At 38.3% G+C, this 21259-nt stretch overlaps 2 protein-coding genes across 4 annotated transcripts in view; both read right to left on the bottom strand.

The window, feature by feature from the left end:
* LOC109205433 overlaps window positions 1-3000 on the bottom strand; it is a 6620-nt gene extending 3620 nt beyond the window's left edge. The window contains exon 1 of one of the 3 annotated variants that reach the window (XR_002064667.1): window positions 2815-3000. The gene's annotated coding sequence lies outside the window, so the exon portion shown is untranslated. Of the gene's footprint in view, window positions 1-2724 lie in introns of all 3 variants that reach the window. The other 2 variants (XM_019368143.1, XM_019368144.1) reach the window with 2 other exon arrangements.
* An 11491-nt stretch (window positions 3001-14491) lies between these two features.
* LOC109205431 lies at window positions 14492-16017 on the bottom strand. Its single transcript, XM_019368141.1, has 2 exons — window positions 15863-16017; window positions 14492-15319 (listed from the first exon to the last, which is right to left on the bottom strand). Exon 2 carries the CDS (start codon window positions 15173-15175, stop codon window positions 14813-14815), a length of 363 nt encoding a protein of 120 aa, XP_019223686.1. The 5' UTR covers window positions 15176-15319; window positions 15863-16017; the 3' UTR covers window positions 14492-14812.
* Window positions 16018-21259: the final 5242 nt, after the last annotated feature.

Genomic DNA, 21259 nt, shown 5'->3' with positions numbered 1-21259 from the left:
GGAATCCCACATCCGTAGTCCCAATGTAAATGCGCAACCACAACCAGAAGATATGCATAAATGAAGTACAAAAAGGCAAACATCAGGTAGTACTAGCCTAGCATGCTTCACGTAGTACAGTCAAGGCAACTTAAACAATTAGGCAAGTTAAATCAACTAAACATGCTTTTCTAATCTAACACAGGTTATAACTGCAAGTAAAACAAGGCAAATATGAAGGAAACTCAGTCTCAATATCATAAGTAAAAACCGGGTTTTTCAACAATCAGCTCAAGTGCGCGCTCGTCACCTCACGTACAAGGCACTCAATTACCACATATCAAATACTAAGGGGAAAGGTTCCCACACAAGGTTAGACAAGCCACTTACCTCGAACCGGCTCAATATCAACTAGAAATCACGCTCTTGCCACGAGTATCCGACTCCAAATGGCTCAAATCTATTCAATTCAATTACACATTGTAAATAACATCGTAAACACCTGGTTTTGCTAATAAATTCAAAGCTACGGCGTAAAATTAGGTGAAATGACCAAAATGCCCTCCAGGCCAACGCCCTGGAATCGAATAATTTTCACATTTTCAGAACCCTCGTACTCTCACGAGTCTAACCATATAAAAATCTCCCAAATCGGAGGTCAAATGCTCACTCAAAACTCCATAATTTAGCCAATGAAGTTTTACCCCAAATTATCCAATTTTGATCCTAAATTCGAATTCCAATGATACATTTAACTATATAATGATGAAATATAACTAGAAGGGATTAAGGAAACGTTACCCAATAGTCTTCTCTTCAAAACCCACTCAAAATCGCCCTTACCCGAGTTCTCAATTGATTTTTGTAACTTATGAACTCAAACCCTCGAAATTTCTATTTCTGCCCAGGGATTTCCGCTTCTGCGGACAAGGGACCGCATCTGCGGTCCCGCTTATGCGGAACAAATGCCGCTTCTGCGGCTATTAACTAAATTACAGGGGTTCCGCTTCTGCGATCTTAAACTGCACTTGCGGTGGCCGCTTCTGCGAAATACTTACCGCTTCTGCGGTTTCTTACCAATGACCCAGGGTCGCATCTGCGACTTATACCTCGCAGGTGCGTAACCGCTTCTGCGGTCAAACTTCCGCACCTGCGGAAACTGAAGGGAGCCCAAATTCCGCTCCTGCGATGGGATGGCCGCTTATGCGGCTCCGCTTCTACGGTTCCCAAGCCGCAGAAGCGAAAATACCAGAAGAGAAAAAAACCAGTTGCTGCAACACTTCCGTTAACCACCCGAAATCATCCCGAGGCCCCCGGGACCTCAACCAAAAGCAACAATACCACCTGATACCTTATTCAAACTTGCACCAATCCTTAAAACACCTAAAACAACACCGGAAACCCGATTAAATCAAAGATTCAAGCCTAAGAACTACAAGTTTCCTCCAAATACGTTTTCGATCAAAAACCTAACCAAAACACGTCCGAATGACCTGAAATTTTGCTCACACATCCCAAATGACATGACGGAGCTACTGCAACTTCCGGAATTCCAATCCGACCCTCGGATCAAAAACTCACTATCGACCGGAACTTCGAAAATTCAAACTTCGGCATTTCAAGCCTAAATGAGCTACGAGCCTCCAAAATACATTCCGAACACGCTCCCAACCCCGAAATCACCTAACGGAGCTAACGGAACCATCAGATTCCTATTCTAAGGTCGTCCTCACACTGTTTTGATTACAGACCATTTTTCAACACTTAAGCTCTCATTTAGGGACTAAGTGTTCCAAAACTCTCCAAAACTTAACACCGAACGTCCCGGCATACCAAAATAGCAGAAATGAACTTAGGGGAAGCAGTAAATGGGGAATCGGGGCGTAAATTCCAAAAACGACCGGCCGGGTCGTTACAATGATACTCCCAACGGACACATACCGCGATTATGTACTGTTCTGCCCAAGTTCTAAAACATCTTTAAAAAGAAAGTATGTACCAGATTTTTATTTTTTGAACAGATGAAAATGAATAGTAGACTTGCAATCCTTCATTTTTTGAACATAGAAAATGAAAATCTTTTTCAGATGTAAAATACATACGCCAATATCTTTATTTCATTACAAGCAACAATGAATTGCAATTTTCCCAGATGGTATCTCATTACTGCATTTACATTCAGAGTAGGTACTGATAAAATAAAAGAGAAATCAATACACTAATATTTATGCTATAGGATATGTCACTAACCATTACTCAAACAACCTGTTGCTAACTCCTGCTCTGTGTAGATGCAAACCAGACAAGGTTGCAGCAGTAACTTTGGTATCACCTCCTTCTCAATTGTAGGTCAATTAATAAGCTTTTACATATTCTCATTCATGAAATACAGCATATCTTTAAGCTAAATTCTTTCTCGTTGTCTTTCTAAGATTCGCTAAGCATAATATTTTTTTACAAGCCACTAGGTATCACTAAACACAATTTTAGCAATTCAAGATGGTGCTTTCGGCACTCTTCTATAGTACACAATCCACACTGCTACTAACATGGATTAGTTAAGTGGGGAAGGCAGAAACACACATCAACGAAGCAAAAGAAGGCAATTAAAATCTGCCGCAGAGAATGCAGAATCGCAATTTTAAATCAACTTCAGAAAATTAAATTATCAAATTAGGAATCCCAACCCAATAATCTTTTCACTGATTATACAAAAGAAAAAAATACCAAAATATAAAACCTTACCATTTTTTTAATGTCATAGAAGAAGAAGATCGGAGAACTCGAATAAGCGAAGCAATCGGCGAAAAATAGCAACTTGAAAGAGGGGCATACCACAGATTCTCAAACGAGCGAGATGGAAACTTGGGCAGATTCACACACAACCAGATTTACAACTTATGTTTTGAGAAAATACAGATAAAGGACAAGGTCAGAGCTCGGCGGAATACTAGGGCAGAGCTGATGCGCGCGCGATTTGTGTTTAGAGAATACAGAGAGTTTCTTTACTTTTTAAAAAAATTTATTTCAATTTATTAGGTTTGGTGCCTGATTTTTCAGAAAATAATGTATAGTAATATTTTGGTATTAGATTTGGCGGCACACTAATGCCCCTCATTTATAATTTGGGACCAGTTAATAATTTTTTTAGGGACCAGATTTAGTACCTTCGTAATAAAATGAAGCATTAAGGACCGCAATATAATCTTGTCCCAATAAATATATTTTTTGCGACGAGATTATTAACTCGTCCCTAAAAGTTGGTCGTAGATAAGGCTTTTTCTTGTAGTGCAATGAAAATCACATAGTCCAATTGAGAGCTGCAATTAAAGTATTGCAAAAATGTGTGTACTGCTGAAAAACATCTCCTACAATGTATTTGTAATACTAGATTGAGGGTTACCCATCCAGAGTTCATAGTTACAGAGTGCTACACTCGGGTCGAGTATGGCACCAGGTGCCGGCCACACCCCTTTAGATTTGGGGTGTGACAAATTTGGTATCAGAGCAATTCTATCCTAGGAAGTCTACAAGCTGTGTCTAGTTGAGTCTTGTTTATGGGTGTGTTGTGCACCACACTTATAAACAGGAGGCTACAAGGCTGTATACGGTAGAAATCTATGGCTCGATTTCACGAGCATCAAGGCATCTCGAGAGTTACCAGTAATCGACCCCGAGAATTCTCAATGGGCGACTCCAAGATAGTATAAGCGATGACTGGCCCCGAGGCAAGGTGAATTAGCGGTCTCGGCAAATCAAGGTGGAGTTCCCAAGATGCATATATATAGCTGGCCTAGTCAGAAAAGCGAATCAAGGCATTAAATGGCTGTACCGGCCCCATATCTTTGTTTTTAATGCATTTGTACTATATTGGGATTCCCCCTCCTATAAAAAGGGGATCCTTGTCATTTTGTAGAGGTTGGCCACTCAATATCAAGAAATACACAAAGATTCTCTCTGCTCTCTAACATATTCTCCTGAGTTCATTACTTCATTTATTGCTTACATTTATTGTGTTTTATCTATTATTCATCATTTACTGCTTATTATTGGCCATAAAGAGCCGTAAATAATCCTAATCTCCGTCGGAATCCATTTTCAATAATTTTAGTTTTTTTCCTCCAATAGATTGATGAAGCACAACAAGTTGTTTCTGCTTTTCATTATTTTGTGTATGGGAAAGCAAAACAAACTTCTTTCTTAATCTTTCTGCTTGTTGGAGTTCTAGCATAATACGCTGGAAGTTCATACTCAGGTGCACCGATTTCCAGTATATTATGCTGGAACTTTCCGTGTTGCAGCAAAATAGTGGCTATTTTTCAACGACTTTGCAAACGCTGGTTATTAATTGATCCTCATTGTTATGATTTCCAATGACAATGGAGTTAATGTGATGGACCAATTGATCCGGTAAAGTGTCCTTCAGCTTACAAATTTTTCAATGACCATTTGTTATGAACTCTCCAACTAAGGTCTTAGCACTCTTACAAATGTTAGGAACCAAAGCTGCCAATGGACCCTTTAAAGACCAAGTATCCCATCAGAAACTACTAGACCCAGAGTTTACCTGCCAAACCATATACTTCTCTGCAATATCCCTCACCTTCAGAACATGACTACATGCATGAGAGTTACCTGGAGCCAATTTCTTTGAGGCTAAAAGGGGCCCTTACACAGTATTTGTTTTTGATGAAGGTAGCCCAGAGAGATGATGTAGACCTAATCCTCCACCACCTTTTCATGGCTAACATATCACTAATATCCTCCATTCTCCTGATTCCAATGCCCTGTATAGGAAGAGCAAGATTGTTCCAGGAACTCCAATGGTATTTTTTTATGGTCAACAGAGTTAGCCAGAAAAAGTTGGCAAAATGCTTTTCAATTAATCTAAACACACCTTGGGGGGACATAGCAGATAGTGTATAAGCAAAAAATTCGGGTGATATACATACGAAGGCGTTGATCCATCGGTTAATTAGGGGAAATCATCTGCGCCGGGGATGGATTGAAGCACACTTTTAATTAAAATAGCTTTACCACCATGAGAAAGAAACTTACCCTGCCAGCCATTAAGTCTTTTAGCAATCTTACTAAGCATGCTGTCAAAATAATCTATTTTCTTCTTTCCCACATAGAGAGGGCAACCTAGATAGGTAAAAGGGAAGGTCTTATCCATAAAACCAGGATAATTTCTAATCCTGTTGATTTTGATAGCAGTAGTGTTAGGAGTAGTTAAGAAATAACTTTTATCCCTATTAACATGTTGACTAGAACTCCTTTCATACTTAGAGATAGTGTTCATGACCAATTTAACAGAGATAGAGTCACCACTACAGAAAATAACAATATCATCAGCATAAGCTAAGTGGTTAATCTTTGGAACATTAGCAGGCATAGAGAAAGGGATGAAATTAGGTTTCCTATATAAACAGTTAAGAGATCTAGACAAGACCTCCCCAACTATTATTAGTTGAGATGGAGACAATGGATCTCCTTGTTTAAGCCCTTGAGAAGATGAGAAGAAGCCTTGTCTAGTACCATTCACAATGACAGATTACCACACATTAGAGATTAGATTATGGATTATTAAAATCCAACTATCAGAGAATCTACACTTCCTTAAAACGGCATAAATAAAATCTCAGGACATTCCATCATATGCTTTAGTCATATCAAGCTTAATAACCACATTACCACCTTTGTTAATTTTAGCAATATTGTGAATGATCTCCTAAGCAAGCAATACATTCTCAGATATCAACCTATCTTTTACAAAATCACTTTGATTTAAAGATACTAATTTGTGCAAAAGAGTATTCTCTCCAATAGAAATGATTTTAAAAATAATCTTGTTAGTAAAATTTGAGAGGCTAATTGGTCTAAAATCAACAAAAGTAGTAGAATTATCAATTTTAGGAATTAAGACCAAACATCTATGAGAGTAGAATTTAGTCAAACCTTTTTCCTTGAAGAATTTTATCACAAAGGCAGTTACCTCCTTTTGGATGATGTCCCAATAGCTCTGAAAGAAGGTACCATTGAAGCCATCTATACCTGCAGTGCTATGAGGGCTCAGGCTAAAAACAACATCTTTGATTTCTTTTTCATCTGGTATCTTGTTCGGCATATCATTGCCTTCCCCCGAGATACAAGAAGGGATGCAATCTAGAGTAGAAGTGTTGATAGCCGGAGGAGTAAGGTAAAAAGAGAATAGCTCCCCTAAGATCCCCATCAGAATTACCAAAACCGGAAGTTGGGGCTGGAGGCGGAACAGGAGTATCAATGGGAGGGATAGTAGCACCCTCAGCAGGTGTAGGAACTGGTGTAGCAGTCGGGGGAATGTCCTCACCCCTTAGGTTCTCACCCGCATCATCTATCAATGCACCACCGCTTTAGAGTTTCCGGGGTGATCATTCAGGTCGTCAGAATCAGCAGTCTCAGCAGCCGAGGGCTTGTTATACTTGTGGCGATACAGGGCATATTGCTAGATTTTGCCCCCGAGCATCGAGCATCTGCATCAGGGTTCCCATCCCATGATTCACGCACCGAGTGTTCCATAGCCTGCTCAGCCAGCTAGGGGTGGAGATAGAGGTGATAGAGGTGGAGGTATAGGTATTAGAGGTGGAGGTCAGGCTGCTAGAGGTGGAGGCCAGCCAGCAGCAGGCCGTCCCGGAGATGTAGTCCAGAGTGGTGGGGCCCAGCCCCGATGTTATGCTCTTCTAGCCAGGCCTAAGGCTGAGGCTTCCGATGCAGTTATCACAGGTACTGTTCTGGTTTGTAGTAGAGATGCATAAGTTCTATTTGATCCTGGATCTACATACTCCTATGTGTCATCTTATTTTGCACCGTATCTGGTCATGCCTAGTGATTCTTTGAGTGCTCCTGTATATGTGTCTACATCGGTGGGTGATTCTATTGTGGTAGATCGTGTCCATCGGTCCTGTATAGTTGTGATTGGGGGTCTTGACACTCGAGTAGATTTGTTACTTTTGGATACGGTTGATTTTGATGTCATATTGGGGATGGACTGGTTATCACCTTACCACGCTATCTTGGATTGTCATGCCAAGACTGTGACCCTAGCCTTACCAGGTTTACCTCGTCTGAAGTGGAGAGGGACTCATGTTCATTCTACCCATAGGGTTATCTCATATATGAAGGCTCGGCGTATGGTTGATAAGGGATTTTGGCCTATTTGGCATATGTTCGTGATTCTAGTGCTGAGGTTCCTTCTACGGATTCTGTGCCTGTTGTTCATGAGTTTCCTGAGGTTTTTCCTTTAGACCTGCCGGGTATGCCACCCGACAGGGATATTGACTTCTGCATTGATTTGGCTCCGGGCACTCAGCCTATTTCTATTCCACCGTATCGTATGGCCCCGCCCGAGTTGAAAGAATTGAAGGAGCAGTTGCAAGACTTACTTGATAAGGGCTTTATTAGGCCTAGTGTCTCTCCTTGGGGTGCGCCGGTGTTGTTTGTTAAGAAGAAGGACGGATCGATGAGAATGTGTATAGATTACCCGCAATTGAACAAGGTCACAATCAAGAATAAGTACCCATTGCCGAGGATTGATGATTTGTTTGTCCAGCTTCAGGGTGCCCAAGTGTTTTCTAAGATCGACTTGAGATCTGACTACCACCTGTTGAGGATTATGGCATCCGATGTCCCTACTCCGAGGCCTTAATTCCAGTCGAGGTCGGGGAACCCAGCGTCAGATTTCGACATACAATAGAGGAATCAAATCATGAGGCTATGAATACTAGCCTCGAACTATTGGATGAAAAACGAGAAGTTGCACTTGTTCGAATGGCTGCACAAAAGAAAAGAATCGAGAGATATTACAATAAAAGAACCAACCTTCGCCACTTCGGAATCGGGGACTTAGTTATAAGGAAAGTCACCCTCAACACTCGAGACCCAAACGAAGGGAAACTAGGCCCGAATTGGGAAGGACCATATCAAGTTATTGGCGTCATCGAAAAGGGATCTTACAAACTCGGCACTATGGAGGCGGACAATTGCCAAACAATTGGAATACTCAAACAATATTATTGCTGAGGTGGAACTTATGTAATTCGGGTCCGTCTACTTAAATTCTACCAGTTAACCGGGCCGGTCAAACCCGGTCAACGGTTTTTACTGTTCAACCTGTTAACCGGCCGGACCGGACCGGTATAACGGCTAGTTAATTTTTCTTCTTTTTTTTAATAGTGGGCCTTATTCTGACCGTTGGCAACGGTCTTCTGCCGTTATGGCCGTTGCCCAACGGCAGATTTTCACAAATAGCCCATTTTTGGGTTTTTGAAAAAAAGATTAATACCCATTTGAAAAATTATAAATACACCCCCCTCTTCTTCATTTCTTCACTCATCTCTCATTTCTCAATCTCAATTCTCATATTTTCTCATTCTTCAATCTTCACCTAAAGTGCAATCAACTATTTGGCTCTTTTTTTTTGGAATTTAATTTATCGTAGTATTTATTATTTGAAGTTTGAACAATTGAACTTCAAAATTGGAACAATTGACATTTCTTCGTGGTAACATTGGAGTTGCGAAGCCTCATCAAGTGCTCTATTTGTTGCCGAATTCGGTGCACTCCCTCCAACATTTTCTCTCATTTACTATTTTATTTGCATATTTAATTTTTGCTAGTAGTTAAATTTTTACAATATGTTTAATGCTGCAAAAAGAGATTGTAATAAGGTTACTAATTGGGGAAATAAAAATAAAGAGGTAGTACTTCTGCTTCAGCATCTGGTAGTAATTTAAATAACTCTACACATATTCCTGAAACATTACCTGATAATAATATAGATTATGAACAATTACAGGAAAATATCGGTATAAAAGATAATGAATTAGAAATGGAAAATGAGATATCACTTACACCTAGTAGTGTTGCAGCTGGTAGCAGGGGTGGTGCTCGTGGTGCTAGTAGTAGACGACCTGTGGCACCGACTACTAATCGGAGAAAAAGAAGTAAGGTTTGGAAATTTTTGACGAAATAGAAGGTACCGATAGAGTTAAATGCAAACTTTGTAATGATACTTTTAAACATAAGACTGGAGAACAATTAGGGGGGACTGGGACACTTAGTAGATATATGAGAATTGAGCATCCTATATAATGGGGCTCTGATGGAGATGAAAATCAAGCAACTCTAAACCCTACTACTGGAGGACTTATGAAACATAATAAAATGAAGGATCATGAGGAATTAGCAAAAATGATTGCTTTGGGTTGTCTGCCTTTTTCTTTTTCTTCTTCATCATATCTTATTATGTATATTCAAAGGATTTATAATCCTTTATTTAAAGGTATCCTTAGAAGTACTTGTAGATCTGATATCTTTAGACTTCATGGACAATATCAAACATACATATGTTATTTGTTTAGCCACCTTCCTTGTAGAGTTTCTCTAACTTCTGATATTGGCAATGCTGTTAATGGAAATGATTATTTGACAATTACATGTCATTGGATAGATGATAATTATTGTATGCAAAAACGTATTATCGCTTTTAAATATGATGAAGATCAGAGCCATACTGCTGTATTTATAAGTACTACTATTTGTGAAGTTGTTGAATTGTATAATCTCAAGCAAAAAGTATTGTGTATGTCTTTTGATAATGATTGCCGCAATTTCAATAACAACTGCATTTGCAACCACCACTTGCCGAAATTTTTCATGTTAGGTGTGCATGTCATGTTTATAATTTAATTGTTAAAAGTGGCCTTGATTTATTTTCAACTGAGATTACTCATGTTAGAAGAGCAGTTGGTGTTATTCAAGAAAATAATAGACAATCTAGAATTAGGGAATTTAAGAATAAGTGTACCGAGTACTTGACTTAGATGACTACACTGATGAGCAAACTACTGTGATAATTGTGAATGCCAAAGCAAAACATCTGCTGTACAATGCTATCAGTGGTGAAGAATATGAAAAGATCTCAAGTTGTGAAACTACTAAGGAGATGTTGGACAAATTGGAAGTCACATATGAAGGGACCAACAAGGTAAAAGAAACGAGGATAAATCTATTGGTTCGTGAGTATGAGCTATTTCAAATGAAGGACAGAGAATCTGCTAAAGAAATGTTCTCCAGGTTCAGCAAAATTCTTGGAGATCTGAAATCCTTTGGTAGAACAATAAAAAGCGGAGAACAAGTCAGAAAAATTCTCAGAAGTCTACCTACGATTTGGCAGCCAAAGGTCATCGCACTCGAATGCCGGGATCTTGATAAATGTCCTACGATAAACTCAGAGATCATTTAATAGCTTTTGAGAACTCACTTGGATAGACAGATTCAAGAAGAAAAGAAGAAAACAGTTGCCTTCAAAGCAACTGTGGCTGAACCAGAAGATGAAGAAGAAAATGAAGGAGGAGAACAGGATGAAAATATAGCAATGCTTTCTCAAGTTGTAACTAGCATGATGAAGAAAAACACAAATAGCAGAAGAGGTAAACCAAACTTCAGAAAGGAAAGGATAAATAATGAAAATGATGGAAGGTGCTACGAATGTGGTAAACATGGAAACATTCAAGCTGACTGTCCAGAACTAAAAAAGAAGCTGAGTAGAAATCTTCAAAGGAAGAAGTCTTTTGGAGCCTGGAGTGATGAAGAAGAGTCTGATCATGAAGAAATTGCAAATATGTGCTTCATGGCCATAGAAGATGATAACAATGAAGAATCAGGAGAGAGTGCGTTCTCAGGAAACAGAGGAACAAATGAAGAAGAAGACTCAGATCAACGTGGTCTCATGGAAGATGAGGGAACTAGTGAAGTACATCCTCTAAATTGCCCTAATTGTTATGAACTCCAATAATTCGTTGATATTGCTCTTACAGATATTGAAAGAGTTCTAAATGAGCTCAGAAAGATTCAAAGAAAAAAAGAAAGAATGGGCCCTGAAGCTAGAAGTTTGTGAAATCGAACGTGATATGCTACAAGAAGAAGTTAATGAACTTCAACAGTCATAGTTCAGTCAAATCAAATCAGACTGTTCGTCACAAATAGAAGAAATTAAATGGGTGTTCCTTTTGTGGTAAAATGGGCATAATACTAACCAATGCATGAATAAAATCAAGGCAGAAAAAGATTTTAAGAATTCAAATAGTCCATGTTGTTTTTATTGTGGTAAAAAGGGCCACACCTCAAATCGCTGCAGGTTCAAGGATAACAGAAGATGGGTCTGGCGACCAAAATCTTCAAATCAAACTAACACTCAGCATTCTAACCTTTCAGGACCCAAGCAAGCTTGGGTACCTAAAAACAAGTAATTTTGTTTTACAGGAACACTGCAAGAAGAATCGAAAAGGAAAATGGTATCTCGACAGCGTGTGTTCTAGACATATGACTAGTGACAAACAATTGTTTAAGACATTCACAAAACTAGATAGAGGAACAATCACATTTGGAGACAAATCCAAGGGAAATGTAATTGGTGTCGGAAAAGTTTCTCTAAGCTCAGCTTTCTGGTTACCAGGCTCAGATTTTGGTTTCGGAAGCTGGAATAGGTACTTTGTGTCATTTATGACTTGTTATGCAAAATTTGAGGTCAATCAGAGTTGGTTTGATAGGTTATCGGCATCGGTTGTAGAAGTTGGAAATCCATTAGTTTCATTAGGCTTGAATTGGGTTGCAATACATGTTTTTGATGTTGTTTATTGTGATTTGACGCATCGACTAAGTTCGTATCGTGTTTAGGACTTGTTGGTATATTTGGTTGAGGTCCCGGGGCCTTGGGTGGAGATGGTTAACAGATTGAAATTTGGACTTAGAAGCTGAAGCAACTGATGTCTGGTGTCATCGCACCTGCAGAAGGAGTGGCCGCAGGTGCGGAGTCGCAGGTACGACTAGCAATGCATAGGTGCGAAGGAGAGTTGGGTTCTGCTGGGTCACATATGCGAGAGGTGGTCTACAGAAGTGGAGTCGCTCCTGCGGAACAAAAGCAGAAATTAATGAGGCTGAGGTGGTCAGGTGGTTTCGCAGAAGCAAACGTTTGGGCGCAGAAGCGCTTCTGTAGATGTGGTCTTGGGGGCACAGATGCAGAGTGGAGGAATATAAGTGAGTTCCGCAGGTGTGGAACTTTCACCACGGATGCGGAGTTTTGGCTCGCAGGTGCGAGATAGTTGGGAGACTTCATAAAATCGAGGGTTTTGAGGTTTTTCTCATTTTTGGACTTTGCAAGCTCGGGTAGTGGCAATTTTGAGAGGGGTTTCACTAGATTTCAAGAGGTAAGCCACTTTTGACCATTTTTATTCATTAATATTGATTACCCATTGAATTTCCCACCTAGATTATGTGTTTTTAAGGTGGAATTTTGGGAATTCTGACTAAGAATTTGAGAGTAAGATTTAGGGATTTGAGTGACGATTTGAGGTCGAAATTGATTAATTTTGGTATGGTTGGACCCGTTATCTAATGGGTGTTCAAATTTGGTAAATTTTGTTGGATTTTGAGACGCGATCCCGGAGTTGACATTTTTAGTTGACCTATTGATTGTGATTAAAGAACCTAGCTTTATCATATGGAATTGATTCCTATAGCTTGTATTGATTGTATTAAGTTGTTTGTGGCTAGATTCGAGTCATTCGGTGTTTACGCAAGGGCTTGTTGGAGCAGATATTTGTGCGGAGTAAGGTAAGTAACAGTGCTAAACTTGGTACTGAGGGTATGAATCCCTGAACTACGTGTTAAGTGGTCGGTATTGAGATGACACACATGCTAGGTGATGGGTGTATGACGGTGCATCGTAGTGATTGTGACTCGGTTGATTCCGTGGAACTATGTAGTTACCCAATCTTGTTGTTATTCATGTCATCTCCATGTGTTAGATGAATTGAGCTGTGATCCATATTAGATATCATGTTTAGGCTATATGCTAGTACTATTGGGACCCACAGGGATCGTTTCTGCAGTTGAATTATTTGCTTAAATTGCAGTTATGTACTCACTCACATCTATCATTTGCTTATTATATCTCAGTCTCTGTTGCCATTTATACTCAGCAAGGAGCAATTTATCAAAAGAAAAGCCAATTCTCTTTTAACAATTCAAGAAAATTAAGTTTAATCTTTTTTTTGAGATTCATTTACTAACTCGATGTAATTTAAGCAATTCAAACTGTTAATAAGAGTACAATTATTCCAAGTATAGCATGCTTTTGGGTCCTAGACTACCCAGACTTAAACATAATAGTAGCTACGCACGGACTCTCGTCACCTCGTGCATACGTAGCCCCCACAAATAGGCACAAATCTAATTAATTCACCTATGGGGACAATTCCCTCTTACAAGGTTAGAAAGGAGACTCACCTCGCTCCGAAGTTCCATAATCGGCATTCCACGCCCTTTCGAAGACTTAAATTGATGCACAACGCTCCAAAACTAGCCAATAATTATGCAAATCCATTAATACATGTTCAATTACTCATAATAATCAAATTTATAACAATTCCTAACCTTCGATCGAAAAGTTGACAAAAACGCCCTCGTACAATGCTTGTTAAGAGTAGAATATAGAACTTGTAGTTGGATAGACAATTGTATAGAAGGCTGCGTGATTCTTCTTCTCGGTTGCTCTTCAATTTATATTGTTGCCTCCAATATGACCGTTGCTGACATTGCTCTATAAGGAAGATTTTGGATATCTTCTGTCAATGCAAATTTTCCTTTTGAATTGTACAACTTGAATTTCCAAGCATGATGCCAATATCAATTCTTTCCTTGAATAGATCCATGATTAATAATTCTCTACAACTTATGAATATCTACGTGAGAATAGTCATGATGGTTCAATCATGATCACCATGATTTACTTTTCCATGATTGTAGTAATTACTCATTCTTGATTGTTTCCAATAACTCAATTCCTTGGCCTCATGTTTCCATACGTCTAACTTCTCTTTCAATGGAGAATATGGATGTTTCTTTCCATTTTGTGGTAATAGTTGAATTTCCATAAGAATAGTACTTTCCATTGTATCCGTAGTAAGTATTTTGTTTCGCAAGTCTTTTTGAACCTAGACCATTTATTTGTGTCTTTCAAAGTATTTCGGTGAGCTTGATGTATAATATCTTTCCTTAAGAGATTCCTTGACCAATGTAAAAGATTTGCTCCTTAAAATAAACCATGATATTTTCTTCCAATAAAATATTTCCTCTTTGATATATCTCAATATATCTTTGACTCCTTTTTTGATCTATAAAAATAATTATTTATATTTCTTAACTCACACAAGAAGAAATGTTTCAAACATGAAGTATTCTTCAAATGTTCATCTTAAGGCAGTGGCTTCTATATATGTAGTATCTATATAAAAGGTCTTAAATCTTATTATTTTTAGACACGAACTCTGTGAAGCAAACCACTTTTAAAACTTATTAGTAAACATGAAAACATTCAATCTAAGCACCCAAATAGTTAATTTCTAACAATATGTTTTCTATGGCATTTACACTAAAACATAGAACTTGGGATATATTTTGAGACATGAAAATGAGAGTGCAGACACCGTAACTTTTAATATATGGAGTGAAGAGCAACATTTGGTACATGCTAGACAAATGCAACACCATAACTTTGACAAAAGAAAAAAGGAAATTATAATATACTTAAAAATAAAAAGCCATTTCATCTATTACTAATGAGTTAATTGCCTGAAGCCTATTCATGCTTTATTGAACTCTTATTTCGATTTAACCAAATACCTATAACTTCATGGCTTTTACAGAAGTTGGCTAAAATTCACGATTTTAACAAGCAGCCATTAAAACTCATACAAAAGTTGCTACGCACTTGATTTCTCCCAGATTGTTGTATCTATGTTCCTTCCTCCCATTCCTGCACAGCCGTTTTCAATTTTTCCACTTTTTCCACAACTTTATCTTTCCCCACCATTAGTGTTCCATTGGACATTGCTTCAATTGCTGAATCAATTTCCAATTGTGATGGTAATTCGATTCTGCATGGCGTTTCTTTTTTATTCTCTTCCTTCTCCTTGCCTCGAATTTGCTCAATTTCACCTTCATCGTTCGCCATTTTTAGGTTTTGACAATTGCTGCGATTCTCCACTATATCTTGATTTACTTGATTTCCTCGCTTCTTCGTCATCTTTATGGCTTGTTTACACGATTCCCTTGCTCCAATCATCTTCTGAGTAGGAATCCGAGTCCTCTTCCCCATGGATGCGAACGTTTAGTTAACATGCGCCGGGAGAGAAACAGAGTTTGCGTCTCAGAGTTTGCCTTATTAATCGGTTTATATGCAAGAGTTTCTTCACTATTTTGAATGCTTTCAAGCCTTACATCTATGTAGAAATTTAGGAATCTGCAGATTATAGTAGTAACGTGATTATTAAAGGTAATATCTTAGTTTCATAGAAAAACATCACTCTCGATATATTTCATATGACACACATAATATAAAATGTTCAAAATTCACTCTTAATTGACTACCAATATTAGTCCCAATGTCACCAGTTCCAGCAGATGAAGTGAAAACCAGCCTCTTCACTATTTTTGCCTTAGCACATGATTCTATTATGCTTAATATTTTGGTTTGATTACTTCATTCTGTCAAACGTATATATACATGCATGTTAAAGGAAAGACGTATATCAACGAAGAAGATTTTTGGAGCTTATGATTGACACAAGGCAAGAAGTAGTCCCTACAGAGATTGAGCATAAGGAAAATGATGAGTTCCAGGTTGCCAAATCAAAAGGGAAACAGGTGCAAAGTCCCAAGGTGAAAACATCAATAAGGAATGTTATGTCTGAGGAGAATATTGAAGCTATACTACATCAGAACAGATTTAAGGCTCTAAGAATAGGGGAGGATGCTAGCCTGGCATATAAGGAAGGAAGAGTACCTCTATAATCATGGGGGTATGGGATGGTCATGCCCACCTTGCCCCACAAAAGATGAGATACAACCTTGAGTGAGTACCTCAAATCTGTTAGCAACACCAATATGACTGGTAGAACAGCTAGCTTGTGCCTGCTCTTCCAATCCTCCCTCAGCCACTCTTTTACCTTTCCCTCCATCTTTCCTTATTGTTGCTGATATCGAACGTATAAATAAATTTCTAAAAGGGTATACATCATTTCTTGACTTTTAAAAGAGAAGCTTGTCTTTTCCTGAATAATTGCTACTTGATGAATTCTTGATTTGACTGTTTGAATGTGTTTATCTATTGTAGAACGGGCCGAACGCCTCGGTAGATTAAATAGATGCATCTATGGTTCGCGCCATTCGACTCTCTGGCAGTGCACAGTTTAAATATTTATTGGATCGGGCCGTACGAGCAAACCACCACTCTCTGCTGCCCCAAAACAGCCACACACACACACGCATAAATAGAGAACAAATAGAGAAAGAGTGACGAGAAGTAAAGGAGCTAGGTTTAGAAAGGAAAATTTCTGTTTACCTTCTTCATTATTCAGATTTCTTGACATAGTTAATTTCGAAAAAATACAAAAAAAAAAATCAAAAAGTAGATCTCTGTTTCTTCAATTCAATTTCAGATTTTGTTCAAATGGAGTTCGATTGAGACGAAGTCGAGTTTGCCATTCGAATTTGGTTGCTGGTTCAAGTTCCTGCTTATTTACTATTGTTTGTTTCAAATATTTGTTGCCGGAATTCATTTGATTGCAATCAAACAAAGTTAATCAAAAATTTTCTTGCACATTCAGTCCATCGGTGTCTACTGTAGCTGATTTCTCATTAATAGTGAGGAGTTTATTATTGAGGTCCATTTCTACTCTCATCTCATATGTGCTTTGCCCTTTTCATTACGACACTAGCATTTGAAGTGCTTGTTTAACTTTCAAATGATAAAATAAATTCATCGTTCAGACAAAAAACAAGATAGAAATAAAAGGACTTTACTTTATTCTTTCCATTCTCAAAAGTACATAAGCATTCGTTGTGCTAATAAAAAGAAATTGCCATTTCTTGTGGCTAACTTGTACAACTTGTTTCTATGGGGCTGGTCATGTAGTCCCTGGTCCCGATGATGCAATTATGTTTTTGATTTTCGTATTCTAATTGAAGTGGCAGTCGTTATTGCCATATCCTCATATCATTCCCCCTAGTGTTCGAATGCGAAGAATGCGAATTAGAACATTGGGAGTTTTATACCTTCAAGGATTCGATTAGTGAATTGCTAGATAATCTTCAGTTCAATAACAAACTTCGCTTCCCCTTAGGAATTTATGCTATTGCACTACAAAAAAATAGCATTTAGCGACGACCCAAATCCGTCGCTAAAGAGCCTTTTGTCGTCGCTAAGCAGAATTAGCGACGGGTTAGCAACGGATTACCAGGTGTTGCTGATTTGCTCGTTGCTAAGCTCTTTGCGACGGAAAAATGGACTCGTTAAATTAGCAACGTTCCAGCGACGAACACTGTCCGTTGCTAACGTTAGCGACAGAATTTCCGTCGCTATATTAGAAAATTGTGTCGCTAAATTCACAATGCATTACGTCGCTGGCATACATTTGCGACAGAAAGCCGGTCGCTAATCCGTCGCCAATATTTTGAGACTCATTTCAGCTTTGCATTGGGCGACCAAAATCGTCTGTTGCAATCTGTCGCAATGTTATTTCATATATTTATTTTTGTTACAAAAAATAGCCGTCGCAATATTTATTAGATATCTTTAATAATAACTAAAATTCATACAAATTATCAAAATGATATCAAAATGCATATATAAATGCCCGCTGTTCGAATTATCAAAATGCATATAGCTAACCTAACACCAATAATAAAGTTCAAACCAAAAAGGTGTGAATTTTCCATAACACCAACAATAAAGTTCAAAACAAAAAGCTTTCAAATACGAGGCTTAGGGGTTAAGATCATCATCTGAAACCGATGGACGAACCCCATGAACAGTAGCAGTAGTAGTAGGAGCATGAACTGTTGGTACCACATCTGATGGGTGGTCAGTAGAAGTCAGTGAGGGTGATGAAATCATCTCACGCACCCACTCAGTCAATACTGGAAGCATATGAGCAGTTCGCACAGGAACTATGTACTCTGTTAGTGCAGGAATCAAACACGTGACTAACTCATCCAGGTTCGATGCTGATTGAGCACTCGAAGGTGGTATTGATGATGAAGCATCTGATCCAGAAGAGCCAAAGATTATCTAACAATCCCTAGTGGCTTGCAATTGTGAACGGTCAAGTTATCGAACAAACTCAACTTCCCGGTAGGAACTTTGCTATCGAGCAAAAGACTATCTAACCGCTCCGTAGAGATTCTTCGCTTATGTGCCTTGTTATTAAAAGGTCTTATTACTGTTGTTGAAACTTCTTTCGTACTATGCTTTCTGTTGTTGCCTCATTAAAAACCTTTCCAGAAAAATCCAATTAGGAAAAAAACCGGACGAATGAAAAATGAGTGCAACACATACTTTCAGTACATGTGACGTTCATCAACAATAGTATCTCTTGAGGTGTGCCACGTTCCAGTTTCTTGGAAACTTTTCTTCCTCTTGATTATCTAACTTGTATGATCCTTTCCCGGTGATGACTAAATCCCGGTAGGGTCCTTCCCATGTTGGACCTAGCTTTCCCGTATTGAGCTCCAGGTGTTCTGAGTTACTTTCCTTAAAACCAAGTCTCCTACTTTGAAGTAACGGAGGTTGGCCCTTCGATTGTAATATCTCTCTATTCGTTGATTTTGAACTGCCATCCTTATATGCGCCAAGTCCTTGCGTTCATCGAGCATCTCCAAATTGACTAACGCTTCACTGTTTGCTTCTTCGTCTGACCGAAAATATCTCCTGGTAGGTTCAACTACTTTCGCTGGGATCAGAGCTTCTGCCCCGTAAACAAGAGAAAAATGAGTCTCCCTCGTGCTTGATTTGGTTGTTGTTCAATACGCCCATACTACACTTGGAAGCTCTTCGGGCCATTTTCCTTTAGCTATTTCCAATCTCTTTTTAAGATTTTTTTATGATCACATTGTTTGTTGATTTTGCTTGGCCGTTTGCGCTCGAATGATAAGGTCATGATGTGATCCTCTTGATTTTTAAATTTTCGAGGAGTTTTTTTTATTTTTGCGCCTATGAATTGTGGCCCATTGTCGTAGGCTATTTCTTTTGGTATCCAAAATCTGCAAATTATGTACAACTAGCCTCCCTTTGTATCTTTCTACACTTCCATCAGCCTTCTATTTGATCTTAAACACCCACTTGCAACCAATTGCTTTCTCCCCCTTGGGTAGTTCAACAATTCCCCAAGTCTTATTTGCTTCCAATGCCTCAAACTCCTTCCTCATGGCTTCCTGCAAAGCTGGACTAGCACCAGCCTGAGTATATGAGTGGGGCTCAACTGCAACAGTTGATGCAGTAGAAGAATAAGAGATAGATGGAGGAAGCTGAACCACATAATCTTGAAGGTGGGAAGAAAGCTGATGAGATCTAGTGGATCTCCTTAGTTCAGGGAGAGGAGCAGCAGGGGAAGGAACTGGTTCTGGTTCGGATGGGAAAGAAATAGGAAAGGATGAAGGATCAAATCAAAGCTTGGAAGCTTGAATTTTTGTCATGCCCAAGTTTAGTAATCACAAAGGCTGTTTGAGAAGGTTTTCTTTTACTTGCTAGGCATTCCCCTAGTTGAGGAGGCTTTCACCTCCTACATATTCCCCTAGTTAAGAAGAGCCGTACCTCTTAGGCATTCTCCCTAGTCAGAAGAGTTTTTAGTTTTTCTTTAGTTCAGGTGTCCCGCCTGGAAAATAGGGTTAGTTTTTAGTTTCCTTAAGTTGTTAATCTTTAGTTTTCTTAAGTTCAGAGGTACTAAATTCAAACCCTAATTTATGTATGTAAATCAATTAATAATTTAATTGACAGAGTTAAAGGTAACAGGCAAAAGACAACAGGATAAGTAGTCAGAGAATCAAAACCGTAGGATATGCTAAAGGCATAGAGATGAAACTCAAAAAGAATCGGTCGAAATAGTAAAGAAGAAAACCATAGTTGAAAGCATTTAAATGTCTAAGCATTTTGACAGAAACCCCGTTAGAGATAAAATATATAGATGTGATGATTGAGTAATTAAAAACCATCATTTCAGCACAGTATGAAATATAAATAAAAAGTTTCAAGCCAAGATTATAAAAACTGAGATAGTATTATAAAATATATCAAGCTTCATCAACTATCCCAACCAAAAGAGATTACTCCATTATGGAGTAAGAAAAGCTAAAAAAGATATTTAGAAGAATAGAAATATTTAAAAGACTAAGGAAATATATTTACTGCAAAGAAAGAAGACCAAGACTAGTTCTTGTCTTACAAAGATTGGATATCCTTATACAAAGAGAGCTTGTTATTTATAGGAAAAGATGAGTAGCTTTTGTCATGTTCCACTTTTGCGAATGTGAAATCCATGTCTGCGAAGTGACCTATGTGTACGTAGATTCTATATATGCAAATATGACACTTATGCTTCACTCTTGACTTCATGAGTTAGTCTTGCAAATGTAGCTTCCATGTATGCGAAGTGACCTTTTTGTAGGTAGATTCAATTATGAATAGGAATATTCTATTGAATATTCTCCCATATTGTACTTTTTTAGGATTTTCTAGGTTATCTCTTATAAATAGGAAGAGAGAGGAAACAAAGGGGGATTCGGAACTTTTATAAAAGATCCTTGTAAAGAGTTGAGTATGAAGAATATACAAAAAACTTGTCTTGTCTCCTTTGTTTGATTCCATTACATAACATTCCTCTTTAGTTCACAAGATCCAAGAACACATAGTTCATTTCCATCGTCTGCTGTCACACGTTGTAGTCAGAGGAAGGAATCATCCATCTCACCCAACATTTGGGTGACAAATTCCTTCTTATTATATTTAATTCCATTTATCACATTTATTGCATGTTTTCATCCTCATATTTATTAATAGTCATTGAGCATTAACTCGGCATTTGCTAACTTGAACATGGTCCCATACCGTCCAAGTTATTTAATTTCGGATCTGGAATTTATTACTTTTATCTTGGATTCAGCCCTTGTCTATTTATTAATTTGGTTTAACTAAAAGGGCTTAAAACGTTTTGATCAAACAATATTCACAACCAATAAATACTGGAATACCTTTTGGATAGAATCTAAAAGGAGAAGGAAAGCTAAATTGCGAACATGCGTCCATTATATTAAATTTACCAATAATACCCAACTGAAAAAGTTCAACGTTAAAGTAACTTTGGGTAAGCCACCATCCACGAACTATGTAATGTACATTATCTGCTGA

Source organism: Nicotiana attenuata, unplaced genomic scaffold (genome assembly GCF_001879085.1).
Source record: "Nicotiana attenuata strain UT unplaced genomic scaffold, NIATTr2, whole genome shotgun sequence".
In the NCBI taxonomy this organism is placed as follows: domain Eukaryota; kingdom Viridiplantae; phylum Streptophyta; class Magnoliopsida; order Solanales; family Solanaceae; genus Nicotiana; species Nicotiana attenuata.
Note: the sequence above shows the minus strand (reverse complement) of the source record. Positions and strands in the feature narration are given on the sequence as shown.

Coding starts and splice junctions, on each gene's coding strand:
- LOC109205431 (XM_019368141.1), bottom strand. CDS start 15,175: ATGGGGAAGAGGACTCGGATTCCTACTCAGAAGATGATTGGAGCAAGG.